The sequence below is a fragment of the Pimephales promelas genome, chromosome 13, assembly GCF_988280905.1.
Source record: "Pimephales promelas chromosome 13, fPimPro1.hap1.1, whole genome shotgun sequence".
Classification (NCBI taxonomy): domain Eukaryota; kingdom Metazoa; phylum Chordata; class Actinopteri; order Cypriniformes; family Leuciscidae; genus Pimephales; species Pimephales promelas.
The window spans coordinates 17,005,468-17,019,200 of NC_142781.1; the positions used below are offsets into that span (position 1 = coordinate 17,005,468).

At 36.6% G+C, this 13,733-nt stretch overlaps 1 protein-coding gene across 1 annotated transcript; it reads right to left on the reverse strand.

The window, feature by feature from the left end:
* Positions 1-1,531: 1,531 nt before the first annotated feature.
* psma8 (proteasome 20S subunit alpha 8) lies at positions 1,532-10,274 on the reverse strand. The gene is made up of 7 exons (XM_039670105.2): positions 10,076-10,274; positions 9,180-9,306; positions 8,815-8,939; positions 3,416-3,538; positions 2,277-2,396; positions 2,106-2,168; positions 1,532-1,979 (listed from the first exon to the last, which is right to left on the reverse strand). Exons 1-7 carry the CDS (start codon positions 10,175-10,177, stop codon positions 1,884-1,886), a joined length of 756 nt encoding a protein of 251 aa, XP_039526039.1. The 5' UTR covers positions 10,178-10,274; the 3' UTR covers positions 1,532-1,883.
* Positions 10,275-13,733: the final 3,459 nt, after the last annotated feature.

Sequence of the window (13,733 nt, forward strand, 5' to 3'; positions counted from 1 at the left end):
AGATTACAAACAAAATTATTAATTAAATTTAACAAATTAGAACTGAGTAATAATTAACCTGAGTGCAAAAATGGAGGCTCTAGACCCTTCCAGAGCTGAGATATTGAGATTCCACGTAGCATTTATGCCATTATAAATATCTCAATATCTCAGCTCTGGAAGGGTCTAGAGCCTCCATTTTTGCACTCAGGTCTAAGTCCCATGGCCCTCTAGGCAAGGCAAGTTTATTTATATAGCACATTTCATACACAGTGGCAATTCAAAGTGCTTTACATAGAAGAAATTAAAATAATCAAAAGAAATCAGAATAATTAACTCTATCAGAATCCAGAGTTTCAAGAAGATTGGAGAAACTTATTTTTTCAGACCAAAAAAAAACGACAGGGGTACCACTGTCTCTAGACCCTTCAAGAGCTGAGATATTGAGATTCCACGTAGCATTTATGCCAATATAAATATCTCAATATATCAGCTCTGGAAGGGGCTAGAGCCTCCATTTTTGCACTCAGGTCTAAGTCCCATGGCCCTCTATCAGAATCCAGAGTTTCAAGAAGATTGGAGAAACTTATTTTTTCGCACCACAAAAAAAACAAAACAAAAAAAAAACGACAGGGGTACCACTGTCAAAATTTTGAGTTTCTCTGATCTTGTTGAAACTCTGGATTCTGATAGATATCTCAATCTGTGTTTTAAGTGAAGATACTGTTTTTAACTATTTTTGTATGTCAATAAAAGACCTTTTTTTTGTAATTAAGCTGTATTCTTGTCTCTGACCTCACTGACACACACAAACCAGTGTGACCAAATGCTAACTGCTGGGTTATTTAGATATTCCCTGATATATTCAGGGTGGCGTAGTCAACAATTATCAACATAAGCAAAGTAACTTATTGAAATCCTCTACCGCTCCGTCACACATGCATTTCCTTTCATTTGGTGCTAAAAAGTTTTTTTGTTCTTCAATAGTCAGATATGTGTCAATTAGTAATTGTAAATAGTGACAAATCTGACAAATTGAAATTACAGGATGGTTTCAAAATGATTTTCTGTCAAGAAAAAATCTAATGGTGTTCTCAAAATGGTGTTCCTGTAATGGCAAAGCTCAGTCATGGTCACACCATCATTCAGAAATAATTTTAATAAGCTGGTTTGTTGCTCAAAAAACATTTATCAATGTTGAAATAACTATTGTTCTGCCTTGTTTTTGTCTAAACCATAATACTTTTACAGGAGTCTTTGAAGAAAGTTAAATTAGACTATTTGAAAAGGTTTTGTGTGTCTAATAAGGAAAAAGTCTTGTAACTTTTGATCAACTTTATGTAGAAATGTACATAAAAAATAAAATAAAAAAAACTTACTGGGCCCAAATTAAATCAACTGGCTAGGTTTTTAAGTCAAAGTTGGTAGTTCAACTACTGTCAAATAAAAATGACCCCAACCCATAATGTCTAATCACAAACCTTGTTTCACGAGTCTTATTTGAATGTTTTTTTTTTGTTGTGATAAATATGACAATAGAAAGACAACAGTCTATTGGTACAAACCAAAAGAGTTTATTAGGAAACATCAGTCAGAGCACATTCCCCCAGAATTCTCAGTGGTGTTAGAGAAGAGTGAAAACTGACCAGGACATACTGGGGCCGGCTTGTAGGTGCTCAACAAATGACTTGGCAACTCTCAACCCTAAAGATGCTTTCATTACTTCAGATTTTGACAAATATTTCCTGGAACAAAAGCATATTCATACATACTGTGGTTTCAGAAGAAGACTGGGAGACTGTGCTCTAAAACGGATGAGATGCAGGAAGGGAGAGGGTACAGTGATGGGCCTGAGCCAAGTGCTTCTGCCCGTATAAACAAAACTACACATTCACATGAGTGATTTACGAAGACTTCTTCTGCTTTTTCTTCTCTGCCTCCTCCTCTTTCTCCTTCTCTATTTCGGCGACCAGCGTCTCAATCTCTTTGGACTCCAGAATCTGTGAAAGGAGAGAGGGGTGATTACTGAGACAGTTCCAACGTTAAATGGATGACAAGAATGTTGCATCGAGACGATTGTTAACGGATGAACATACAAAAAAAAAAAATCATAAATCAAATATTACCTTTAGGGGCTGGTTTCTCCGGATCACAGCCAGCTCGATGTTCTTGCCCCCGGATTGCACAACCTGTGCAGCAAAGATCATTTACAATTGCCTCAGCAAACATGTTACATCCTGTCAACTTTATGATATGAGAGTGTTTGACACGCAAGTAACTGACGACATGGTGTTTACCTCTAGTAAGGCTTTGATGGCCAATTTGATGGCATCGTTATCACTTGCAATGGCTTCGTCTGTGTAGTTTTTCTCCAAAAACTCCCTCACTGTCTTCGCACTGCGCCCAATAGCGTTTGCCTGATAGAACAGGTGAGAAGAGGGTCAATATCAGTAGCGGTTTTAGGCACGGGCAAACCGGGCAGTCGCCCGGGGCGGCATTTCTTCATGTCACATGGGGGGCGGCACGAGCAGTTAAAAAAAATTCCCTGTGCCGCGAAGGTTTTCTATTTTTTATCATTTCGATTCAATTATGGGCAATGGCGCCCCTGCTTGCTGAGAAGGAGCCTATCACAGAACAGTAGCGATGTCAAGGGGGTCTCCAGTTCACATATCGCGTCTTTTGCGCGCTCGAGGTCGTTATTTCAAATAGGTGCACGGGAAGCGCGCCCATTATGCGCTCACGGGAAGCGCGCTCATAAACTCTTCAGCACATGCACCCAAACACTTGGGTGTTTTTTCTCTTCTCCGTAAATAAATCTTTTAGTAGAGCTACAGCAAGCGTTTTTCTGTCGTGGAAATACATTAGCTACTAAAACTTCTTTGTCGTTGTGGGGAAATCGGACCGAATTTTACTATAATAAAAGATAAGCTACTGTGCATTATAAATGTCAGGAACGCATCTTTATTAACTCATTCTTTTTATAAAGATGATTTAAATGCTGAAATGTGAGGTTTAACTTTTTATAAAACCTTTTTTCCTTTTTATAAAACCTTTTTTAAAGTTTAGTAGGTGACATAAAAGACACTCCTTTAGAACAAATCTTTAATGTTGTTATTAATTTGGTGAATTGATTTCATTGTGTATTAGGCTTTTTGAACAAGATTCTGTGTATGTGATCATTTTGGTCACTATATTCATGAAATGAAAATAACTTTCATAACGATCAACTAAAATTAAACTAAACTTTAATTATGTGTTCTTACAGTAGCCTATAATAAATAAGCCTATAAGTACAATTTTCTATTTTCTAAATAATCACTGATTCTGTTATTTTCTCTGACATTTTAAGAGTGACATAGGGCTACAAAAGGCTTATTTTACAGTGGCAAAATGAGTAACATCTGAACATTGTGGAAACAAACTGCTCCCACTTTACCTTCCATGCATGGTATGTTCCAGATGGGTCTGTCTGATATAGACGTGGAGTCCCATCATAGTCGAAGCCAACGATTAGAGCCGAGATACCAAAGGGACGGCGTCCATTGCTTTGAGTGTAGCGCTGTTGCACAATAAAAAAGCACAATGAATACAGATGGAAAAATATCATAACAGTGTCATTAAACTCTGTAAATCCATTCTTTTCTTACCCAAGGCTGCATGATTAATAATAAAACTGAAATCGTGATATGGCTAACTGTGATTAAATAGAAAAGGCTGCAATGTAATTGAATATATACACGGCATGCTTCAGAGACATCCTACTGTTTTTCAGTAAAGCTTGATGGTTTAAAATCTGAAAATAAATAAATTAAGACATCCATGAATGTTAGTATTTAATATTTACTATTAAAATATACTATTACTATTTTGTTCAATATTTTACATATTGATATATCACACAATTTTGGGCCACAATGCACAATGTGCAGCCCAACAAACAAAAACAGCACACCTGGGGTTAAATACAAATCTCAAACACAATTTTTATCAGGAAAAAATTTACTATTCAATTTTTTGGGCCAACGATCTGAGGGCATGACATCTGAAGCTAAGACAAAATGGGAAACAATTTATCTTGAGTTAATAAATTATTAATCATATGCCAGTCTGTTAACATAGGGATATTGACTTTATATTTTGACGCCCCCTAAACATGTCATGGAACTAAGTTGCTTTGCATTTCGGTCGACTTGGGCAGTCCTTGGCCAATGAAAGCTGTGATGGAGTCCAGACCTTCAGCCGTCAGATTGAAGGCCTGGCTACGTGAGTGTACCGGTAATCCAGCCATAACTCTCCCTCATGTCATTCTAAAACCTGTATGACTTAATTTCTTCTGCAGAACACAAAATAAAATATTCTTAAGAAAGCTGGGGCCTGTTTCAGAAGGTTAAGTGAAAACTCTGAGTGTGTTAACCCTGAAATGAGGGAAACTCTGGGTTTTCTGTTTCAGAAAGGGGGGTATATCAAACCCGAGAAAGCAGAGTAACTCAAACCCGTTTCTGAAAGAGAGGTAACTTATACTCAGTCAGTTACCATGGTAACTTATTCTGTGAACCTAACCTGGTCGGGAACAGGTGTTCTTCAGTAAACCCAGAGCTTCTTGCGGTCTCCTCCCCTTTTTTAAAGAGTTTAAACACTCTGCTGTTTAAACACCAACAATAGTACTAAAATGTATTTACACATTCTTTAAGGAATATATATTGTTTGTCCATGGTTTTAATTGACTAAATCTGTTTTGCATCACTTTGCCAAAAAATAAAAGGATTAAAACGTTTGCTAAACTTTTATTTGATTACCATTTTTGATAATATATTTCTATTAAATCATTAAAAAAATGGAATAAAAAACATTTAATAGAACTCAATTATTCTTCAAACATAATTTAATAAGTTATTAATGATAAAAAAATAAGATGTTAATCTTCTTCATAATCAATTATTGAAGTTAGTTGATTAGATATGTTTTATTGAACAAATGCTTAATTTATTTAACCGTCATTTTAACTGATGATAATAACCGTAATTTAATGATGCAGTTTATATATTTAATGATTGTTTAATACCATAAACCGTAATATTTTCTGAGACGGTTATCACACTGTGAAACTCTCATACATTACAACCCTACATGGGGTAGTCCCCCACCCCACCCCCGCTGTTAAACAAGTTACTCAGCAACTTTTACTCATGTTTTAAATTAACTACTTTTTACTTGAGTAGATTTTTAGACTGGTATTTTTACTTTTAGTTAAGTAAAAATTTATCAAAGTAATAGTAGCCTACTTTAGGTTGAATAACATTCTTCCAGTTTCTGATATTAGAACATTAAGTTACTCTAAAATAGTTAGGAATTATTAACTACAAATGGCATCTTCAACGGTGTAGATAGATTAATGTAATAATTACTATCTCTAGAAAGTATTGGTCTACATATTACTAATTGCTAAATCCTATATCAACCTCAACCACTTGAACAATACAACGAGGAGAGACAAGAAACTGCACTTTTAATTCTTTCAAATTAACAATATACAATTGCATGAATTATTCTTGAATTGATCAAAGTGTGTAGAGGGAAAAGGTTACATGAAAAATATACCTTTTAAAAATTTATGTTAAATCCACTATTGTTTTATACTGAATTGGTCTATAGTTTATGCAATAGCCTATTTAATGTAACTGCATCATATTTTATTTTAAATTACAGAAGAATTAAGAGTAATCCCTTTAATTAAATTACAATATTTACATTACTTGGTAATTAATTATACCCAACACCTCTTTTTGTCTGGCGCTGTTGCAATGGTGACTCATAATATCTGCGCTCCATTGATAATGGCCTTTTATAGTTGTGGTGCACACGCTTAACTCAGGGTCAGTCAACTCAGAGTTGATTGAACCAACTCATTTCAGATGTTCTGAAACCGAAAACTCAAGAGTTTCCCATCTCAGGGTAAGTCAACTCAGAGTTGGTTGAACCTCCTTATTGAAACGGGCCCCAGGTGTCCAAACAAAATTGGACCCCACTGACTTTCACTGTACAGTAAAAACACCAAGGCTTTTCTCAATCTTTCATTGTGTTCCACAGAAGAGAGTAAGGGCCCTTTCACACCTATCTTGTTTGGTCTGGACTTTCTGTTTTTTCAGTTTGGTCAGAATCAAAATTACAGGTTTGAAACCTCCCCCGGACCAAGGTCCGAACCAAACAGTGATGGCGCCCGGGACCCGGGTTCAAATCCACTGAGAGACACCAATGTGTCCTTGAGCACGACACTTAACCCCTAGTTGCTCCAGAGGCGTGCGACCTCTGACATATATAGCAATTGTTAGTAGCTTTGGATAAAAGTGTCAGCTAAATTAATAAATGTAAATGTATGAAATTTGGTCAATTTGGTTCCAAATTTGGTAATTTGGAAATGTGAAAGCATTTCTGTATGGTCCAGACTTTCAGACTTTTTACAGGAAGCTCTGGTGGTTCCCAAAAAGCCAGAAAAAAAAGGAAGGTGGCAGGAAAAATGAGCCGTGTTAGCACTCGGGGAGATGAGGAGACAAGGTTTTTAATTGAAGTATGGTCTGATGACATAAGAAGTCAACTTGAAGTCTTCTCCTTCTTTCCTGTCAGCGACAATAAAGTGTTTGCACGATGAGGACGTTCATTTGGCGAATTTGAACAAGCGTTGTGTATAGTTGGTGCTGCAGGTAATTATGCCATTAAAATAAAAATATAGTTGCAACGATGTGCATCTGTTCGTTCATGTTGTTCAAGTTACCCGCCGAATTGACAACACTCTGACATCAGACGCACTTCCATTTACTAAACCAATCAATGTCAAGATGCAGCCCACATAGGTGATAACAACAGGACACAAGTGTGTCGCGTAAAGTTCTTTAAATGGGTGATGAACTTAGAGATCAAATTTTCCTTGAGCTTTTGACATCTAAGAGGTCAACAATAACATATTACAAGACTATCCTGTAAGTTTCAGAACTGGAAACGTCCTTGTTAGTCCAATAAAAGCTTTTATTGACACCAGGTCCAGCAAACAACTTGTTTTTGAAAGTGGGGAACTATGACATCAAAACAATACAATAAAATTTAAAAAGCCAGTTAATGGCCCCTTTAATGCGCTCGCATAATTGCAGTGTGAAACCAAACCAAAACTTTCTGAAAGTATAAAATGCATCAAAACGTGAACTTTGGTTCGGACCTTGGTGCAGACTTTCAGGTGTGAAAACGCCCTAAGTCATACAGGTCTAGATTGTTCCTTTTTTTGAGTGAACTATCCCTTTAAATCAGGGGTTCTCAAACATTTTGGTGCCAGGGACCCCTTTCAGGGGAAAAAAAATTCCAAGGACCCCCCTCATATTTATAACAGTTATTGAGCACAAAGTTAATGTGTGAGCGGCAAATGAAATATTTTTGCACAAAATGAATGGTCTCCACCCAGGGTACTATGCAGGAATTTTTAAATAGCCTACTGAGGTAACGAAAGTGATCTTGCTAGGAATCACTTAGTTAGGATCCCTCACTTAGGAATTTTTGATGTTCTTGATCTACACATGTGCATTTTAAGGTGTTTTAAGGCCCCACAATTGGATAACTATAGATTTAGTAGAAGCATGTCAGTCAGTGGCATACATTTTTTTTTTTTGTCAAGATGTCACGAAACACAATCACATATTCCAATCAGGAATGGCCTTAAAAGAGAAATTTTTCAATAATTAGGCCTATTCTGCACACAAATAAAGCCCATAAGCCTATAAATACAATGATAATGGCATTATGTTTAATAGGTGTGTGCGTTGTTAATTTGAGCTACTGTAATTAGCTAAAAAAACATACAGTATATGTTAAATATATGAATCCATAATGTTAATCTCATGGGCACAGTATGTTTCTATTGACCTGCTTTTTTTCCTTTGTTAAAGTTGAGCTTGATTAATACTTTGCAAACTGATTGTTTCAGTCGTTTTTTAAAACTTTTATCTAAAACAGCTGTTTAGTTTATGTTAATAAAGGCCTACATCTTATCTCGCACTTTATGACCGTTGACTGAAACGTCGTGCGGGGAACTTTGAGTTCACTCCGACTCAAACATTTTGACATTGACGAGCTATCGTTGTTAGTCTGCTGAAGCACCTCAGACGAGAAGGTCAGTATCATCGCGATGTGCATCCTTGCAACCTCAGTTGTGGGTACGGCCCTGTCACTATGCACTTTTATTTTGATAATGATCAGACTTCTAATGTCAAATCTACAGTAGCAGTGCTAGAACTGACTATTGTGCGCGCACGCGAGACGCCGGCGCGCAATTACATGGGAATTTTTCCTCAGCAGTGGAAACAGGAATACTCTTATTTATGGTCATAGATAAGACAAGAGTGCATCATCCGAAACGGTAAAGTGTCCATTTTTTTATTTGTGTATAGGCTACATTATAAATGACTACAAAATGTCATGCCTTTTAAAAATACAGAAAAGAACCGGATGCGGGTTCATGCCGTCTCTCTGTCTCCTTTCTGGCGCACGTCGCGCAAAATCAACAGCAGCGAATAGTCTACTTGACGCAAAGACATAGATTATCTATCTATAGAAAACTTTAAGTGTCTACTTTGTATTGTTTTATGTTAAATGCTTTATATAAGTTACTTAGGAATAAACAGCATGTTTTCAGATGATAAAGAAAACATGACTCATAGCATGGAAAAAAACGTTAGGTTGTAAATTATTTCGCGGACCCCCTGGCTTTAGCTCGGACCCAGGGGTCCGCGGACCCCACTTTGAGAACCACTGCTTTAAATGACCTGTATGTCAGCTAGAGTGAGGGGGTGTTACCTGTTTGAGTGTGGCGATATAGCGGGTGATGTACTCCACGGTAACTGGGTCCTCCACTGTGAGTCTGTGGCTCTGGCACTCTACTCTAGCTCTGTTGATGACAATCCTGGCATCTGCAGTCAGACCTGGACAGCACACAAACAAAAGCATTCAAAACCCATTCTAAGATCACCTATGCATTGTAGAGTCCATATTATAAACACCAGCTATTCTGTCAAGTCAGTGGCACCAGTTGAAAGGGTTAAATCACAAAAAGTGAATGTCACACTCACCATTCACTTTCAGGCCATTTTTTTCCCATACAATTAAAGTGAATGGTTACTGACAAACATTATAATGACAGAACACAGAAGAATGAATATTACCTGCAAAGGCCATGCACACATGCTCATCCAGAGCACATATCTTCCTGACTGTCCTCTCCTCCTGAAGCTTTGCCACTGACTTCTTCTCAACACCCAGGACAACAATATCTTTCCCCCTGATTCCAACCTTAGATGTGCAAAAATAATTCACAGTTAGTTAAAAAGATTTTTTTTTAAATATCTGAATACTGGAAACTTTAACAGAAAATAAACTAATTTAGCGTGAATGCACAATATTTTCACTAGGCTCTATCTTAAACTTAACTATGGGAACATCGCCCTCTTCCGGAAATTTTGGCCATTACCCAACACGGTCTTAAAAATGAAACTACATGAATCATAGTTATACAGCAGACGCGCAATAAAACGTAAAACCAAACACAAACTATTAAAATGGTATTGTATTATTTAGGGATATTTCAACACGTCGTGATGTTTGAAATGCATCTAGTAAACCCAGTTGCTGGAGCTGTAAGTTAACGTTAACGCTGTAACTTCATTGATCATTTAATTGGCAAAAAATGTTTAAAACCCATATTAATTCATTGTTTTTTAATAGTAGTGTACTAGTGCAGCATTTGAAATGTATTTACATGCATATGTGATCAAAATAAAGCAAATCAAATAATATACCTAGTTTAATATCAGGATAGCCCATGCTAATGTTAGCCGCAACATGCAAGTCACGCTTAGCTAACATATCAATCAAATTGCTACCAAACAAGCGAACACCCCAGCTGCTTCGAAACAGTCTAAATCAATCACAATGTTTATTCCTGTATCAAGCACTTGTTCACAATAATCATATATCAATACATTTTGAGAGTATATTTGTGTAGCAGTTAGCCACTGAGCTAAAACTGCGGCTCAAAATATAACCATATAAACACACTCACAGCTGTGGAGCCCTTCTTTACTGCTTCCTGAGCATATTCCACCTGAAACAGGTGACCATCGGGAGAGAAAACTGTTATAGCTCTATCATATCTAGCTGCCATTTCTGCACACTAGACACAAAAGCACAAATTAGGGTGAAATAGTTGCCTCTGACTTTCGACTAGGCAAGCAGGAGGTTTCGAAATTGATTTGCGCATGCGCGACTACAGCGCGCATTGAATGGTGGGACTTGTAATCCTCAATCCAAGGAACTCATGTGATTTTCTTTAAAGGAGTATTTCACTTTAAAAAAAAAAAAAAAAAAAAACTTTTGCTGATAATTTACTCACCCCCATGTCATCCAAGATGTCCACGTCTTTCTTTCTTCAGTCGAAAAGAAATTAAGGTTTTTGATGAAAACATTCCAGCATTTTCTCAATAATGGACTTTATTCGGAACCAAACGGTTCAAGGTCCAAATGAGAGTTTCAATGCAGCTTCAATGGGCTTTAAATGACACCAGACGATGAATAAGGGTCTTATCTAGGACCCCTCAAGTCATGACTTTTGATAAACGAGTCACGAATGCACATCACAGAAAAGAGCAAGGCGAGCATTTGTGCTTACAAAACTTAAACTTTTTTATTTATTTTTTAAATGACCGATAGTTTCGCTAGATAAGACCCTTATTCATTGTCTGGTGTCGTTTAAAGCCCTTTGAAGCTGCGCGGAAACTCTCATTTGGACCTTGAACCGTTTGGTTCCCATTGAAGTCCATTATATTGAGAAAATCCTGTAATGTTTTTATCAAAAACCTTGATTTCTTTTTGACTGAAGAAAGAAAGACATGGACATCTTGGATGACATGGAGGTGAGTAAATTATCACCAATTTTTTTTTTTTTTTTTTTTTAAATAGAACTACTCCTTTAATACTCTCTCTCCCTCTCTCTCTCTCTCTCTCTCTCTCTATATATATATATATATATATATATATATATATAATTCTTAATTAGACAATTAGAACATTTATTAATGAAATGCTACTTTGGAATTATTTTTTTACTTAATAAAAATAAGGCTACTATTCTGCAGGGATTGAAGTGTTTATTTATTTATTTATTTTTTAATAAAAAAATTTGTAACAATATTCATTAATATTATTTATTAATTTAAAAATTCTAAAGACATTTTGGAAGTCTTTTTTTCATTTCCAGTAAATGATTTTCAAAAGAAGCTGTCATGTCCACTGCAGTCTATTCAGCCGCTCGATTGAACTGTGATATCATACAAGTCCTCAGCAGTTTTGAAGAAATGGAAGGCAGAATGACGTCTTTGACAAGCACCTCTACAAGTACCTAACACTTTCATGCTTCTACTTCAAAGGCCATTTTGGTGCCACCAAACCTCTCATCAATGCTTCATCAAGAGCACGGTAAACCTGCAGAGAACGGGCCACAGGTACCTTATTAAAAATGTCCTTTTAATTAAATTCAACAAATAAGAATACATTAAACTAAATATGATGCATCTGGGAATAGTGCACAGGGTTTGTGTTCCGAGACCATGGAGCAGTGTTCAAAGAGACTGAAATGCCCACCCACCAGTATTCCTTAGCTGTGTATTCCCTCAAACCAAGCTAATGAGGACCTTCTGTAGCGCTCGCGAACACTCACAACCTCAGCTTTTCTTACGGGAGTCACCTGTGTGGGACACAAGAGGTCTCTGAGCAAGTGTGACCCAGCTACTATCATATTAGCACTGTTCTGAAGTAAACCAGATTGTAGGTGATAATAAACATATGGAAAAGTGCACTAGCGTGTGTCTGTTCAGAATCATTTTTCTGATGTTTTCTGTATTATATGACTGAATCTGTGTTTAGGTGTTTCGTGATCTGTAATTTTTTTATTTAATGCAGGTTGTTTTCTTCATTTTTTTTAACTTTTTGCCATGTACGTCTTGCGTTTTGCAGGTGGAAAGTACCTTGTTACCACACGACCCAATTACAGCTTGACCTTGGCCTTACAGAAAAACTGAAGTGAAGTCTTTTTGTCATTTCTGATCCACTCTAGATCAGTCAGTTTTGTTCACCGACTGAGCTGGGATCATCATCATTAGCAATCAGCTTCATCTCTGGCTCTGTAATTAGCTGATTAATAAAAATTAACCTTCAAAGTTCATTAATATCACACAATAATTAATCTTGATGTCCTGGTTTAAAAATGCCCCAACTCTTTTTTCATTTCCATGAATTGGCAGGAGTAAAATGTTCATAAAGATAATTGGCTCATGGGAATTTCATACACTGCAGATAATCATGCTGCCCTGCCTCTGTTGGAAAGCATAACAGATTCCCTTGAGAAAACTATATTTAAAGGGAAAGTTAATCCTTAAAAAAAATGTAATTTACTCACCCATATGCATTTATTTGTGACAGAATGGAACAACATATTGCAGATTGTCCAAGCGGCTTTTCCATGACATTTTTATATGGAAGAGAGGCATTGTGAACATTCTTCAAAACATCTTCTTATTTGAGGTCAGCAGAAGAGATAAAGTTATGTATGTTTGGAATGACATCAGATGATGACAGAACATTAATTTTGAGAGCAATGGTAATACCCTCTGTATTTTATAAATATTTGATATATTTGATTTTGAGACTGTATGATATACTGGAAAATTGACATTGGATTTGTTTCTGTCGTTCTGTGGAAGAATTATTAGGATGATAAATGTATTTTTTTTAAATTATTTTTGGTCATAGAAAAACCATAAGAACTACCATCTCTCTGCTCAGGATTTTTCAAAAGGTAGGCTATTAAATCAAAATAGGGCAATTGGCTTTTTTTATTATAGCAGATTCAAGGCAAACCATTTGTTTTAGAACAGTATAATAAAACCAGCTGGATGCCTGAATCAGAACTATAACATCTCTCATCCCTTGAGAGGCTCTGATTGGCTGATATTATTTCCTTCAGGATCTCCACTGCGCAAAGGTTGCCTTTGCATGTCAATACTGTCTATTTACAGCAACACTATAGGGCTATACACATATTCACAAATAGCCTAGCTCTTTATACAATTTATTTAGAGTGTACCGCAGATTCACAGCAGACAGTCTAAATCGTTAGTTAGACCCTTAATGGTAAAGTCAAACCGAATCATGCTGGCACGTCAGAACCTCAGACGTGTTATGCTATTGTGTCTTCATTGCAACATTCTGTCCTTCATTCACAAATCAGTCACAGACAAGTGTCTCAGCAGCTAATTCAAAACTCATTAGAAAGAAGCAATTGCAGAGCGGACTCCCAAAGGGATGCAGCTTTCTAATCAACGTTCCCTATACTGCGCCTCATAACTAACGTTTCCACAGAGAAATTAAACCGAGGCGTCACTATGGAAGGAGATGCTCCTCAGATGATTTCATTACCACTGTACCATATGTTTGATGGTATATTATAAATATTGACAATGTTATGGGAGCATTTTCTTCTGATTTTAAAGAAACAAAAGGAATAATAGCAGGACGCTCAGGCAAAATGAGTCAAATGCCACGTGGATCAGCTCTACTACTGAAAACAAAAACAAAACAATAAGCAAAAGAGATCAAGTATAGACTCAGTCTTTGGCTCCTGAGGAAAATGTCTTCAACGTCTCCAACTGTGCTCAGATTTGTCA

Coding starts and splice junctions, on each gene's coding strand:
- psma8 (XM_039670105.2), bottom strand. CDS start 10,177: ATGGCAGCTAGATATGATAGAGCTATAACAGTTTTCTCTCCCGATGGT. Junction 3,539..8,814: donor ATATCGCCACACTCAAACAG/GTAACACCCCCT, acceptor ATTGTGCAACAG/CGCTACACTCAAAGCAATGG. Junction 2,169..2,276: donor CCATCAAAGCCTTACTAGAG/GTAAACACCATG, acceptor TTTGCTGCACAG/GTTGTGCAATCCGGGGGCAA.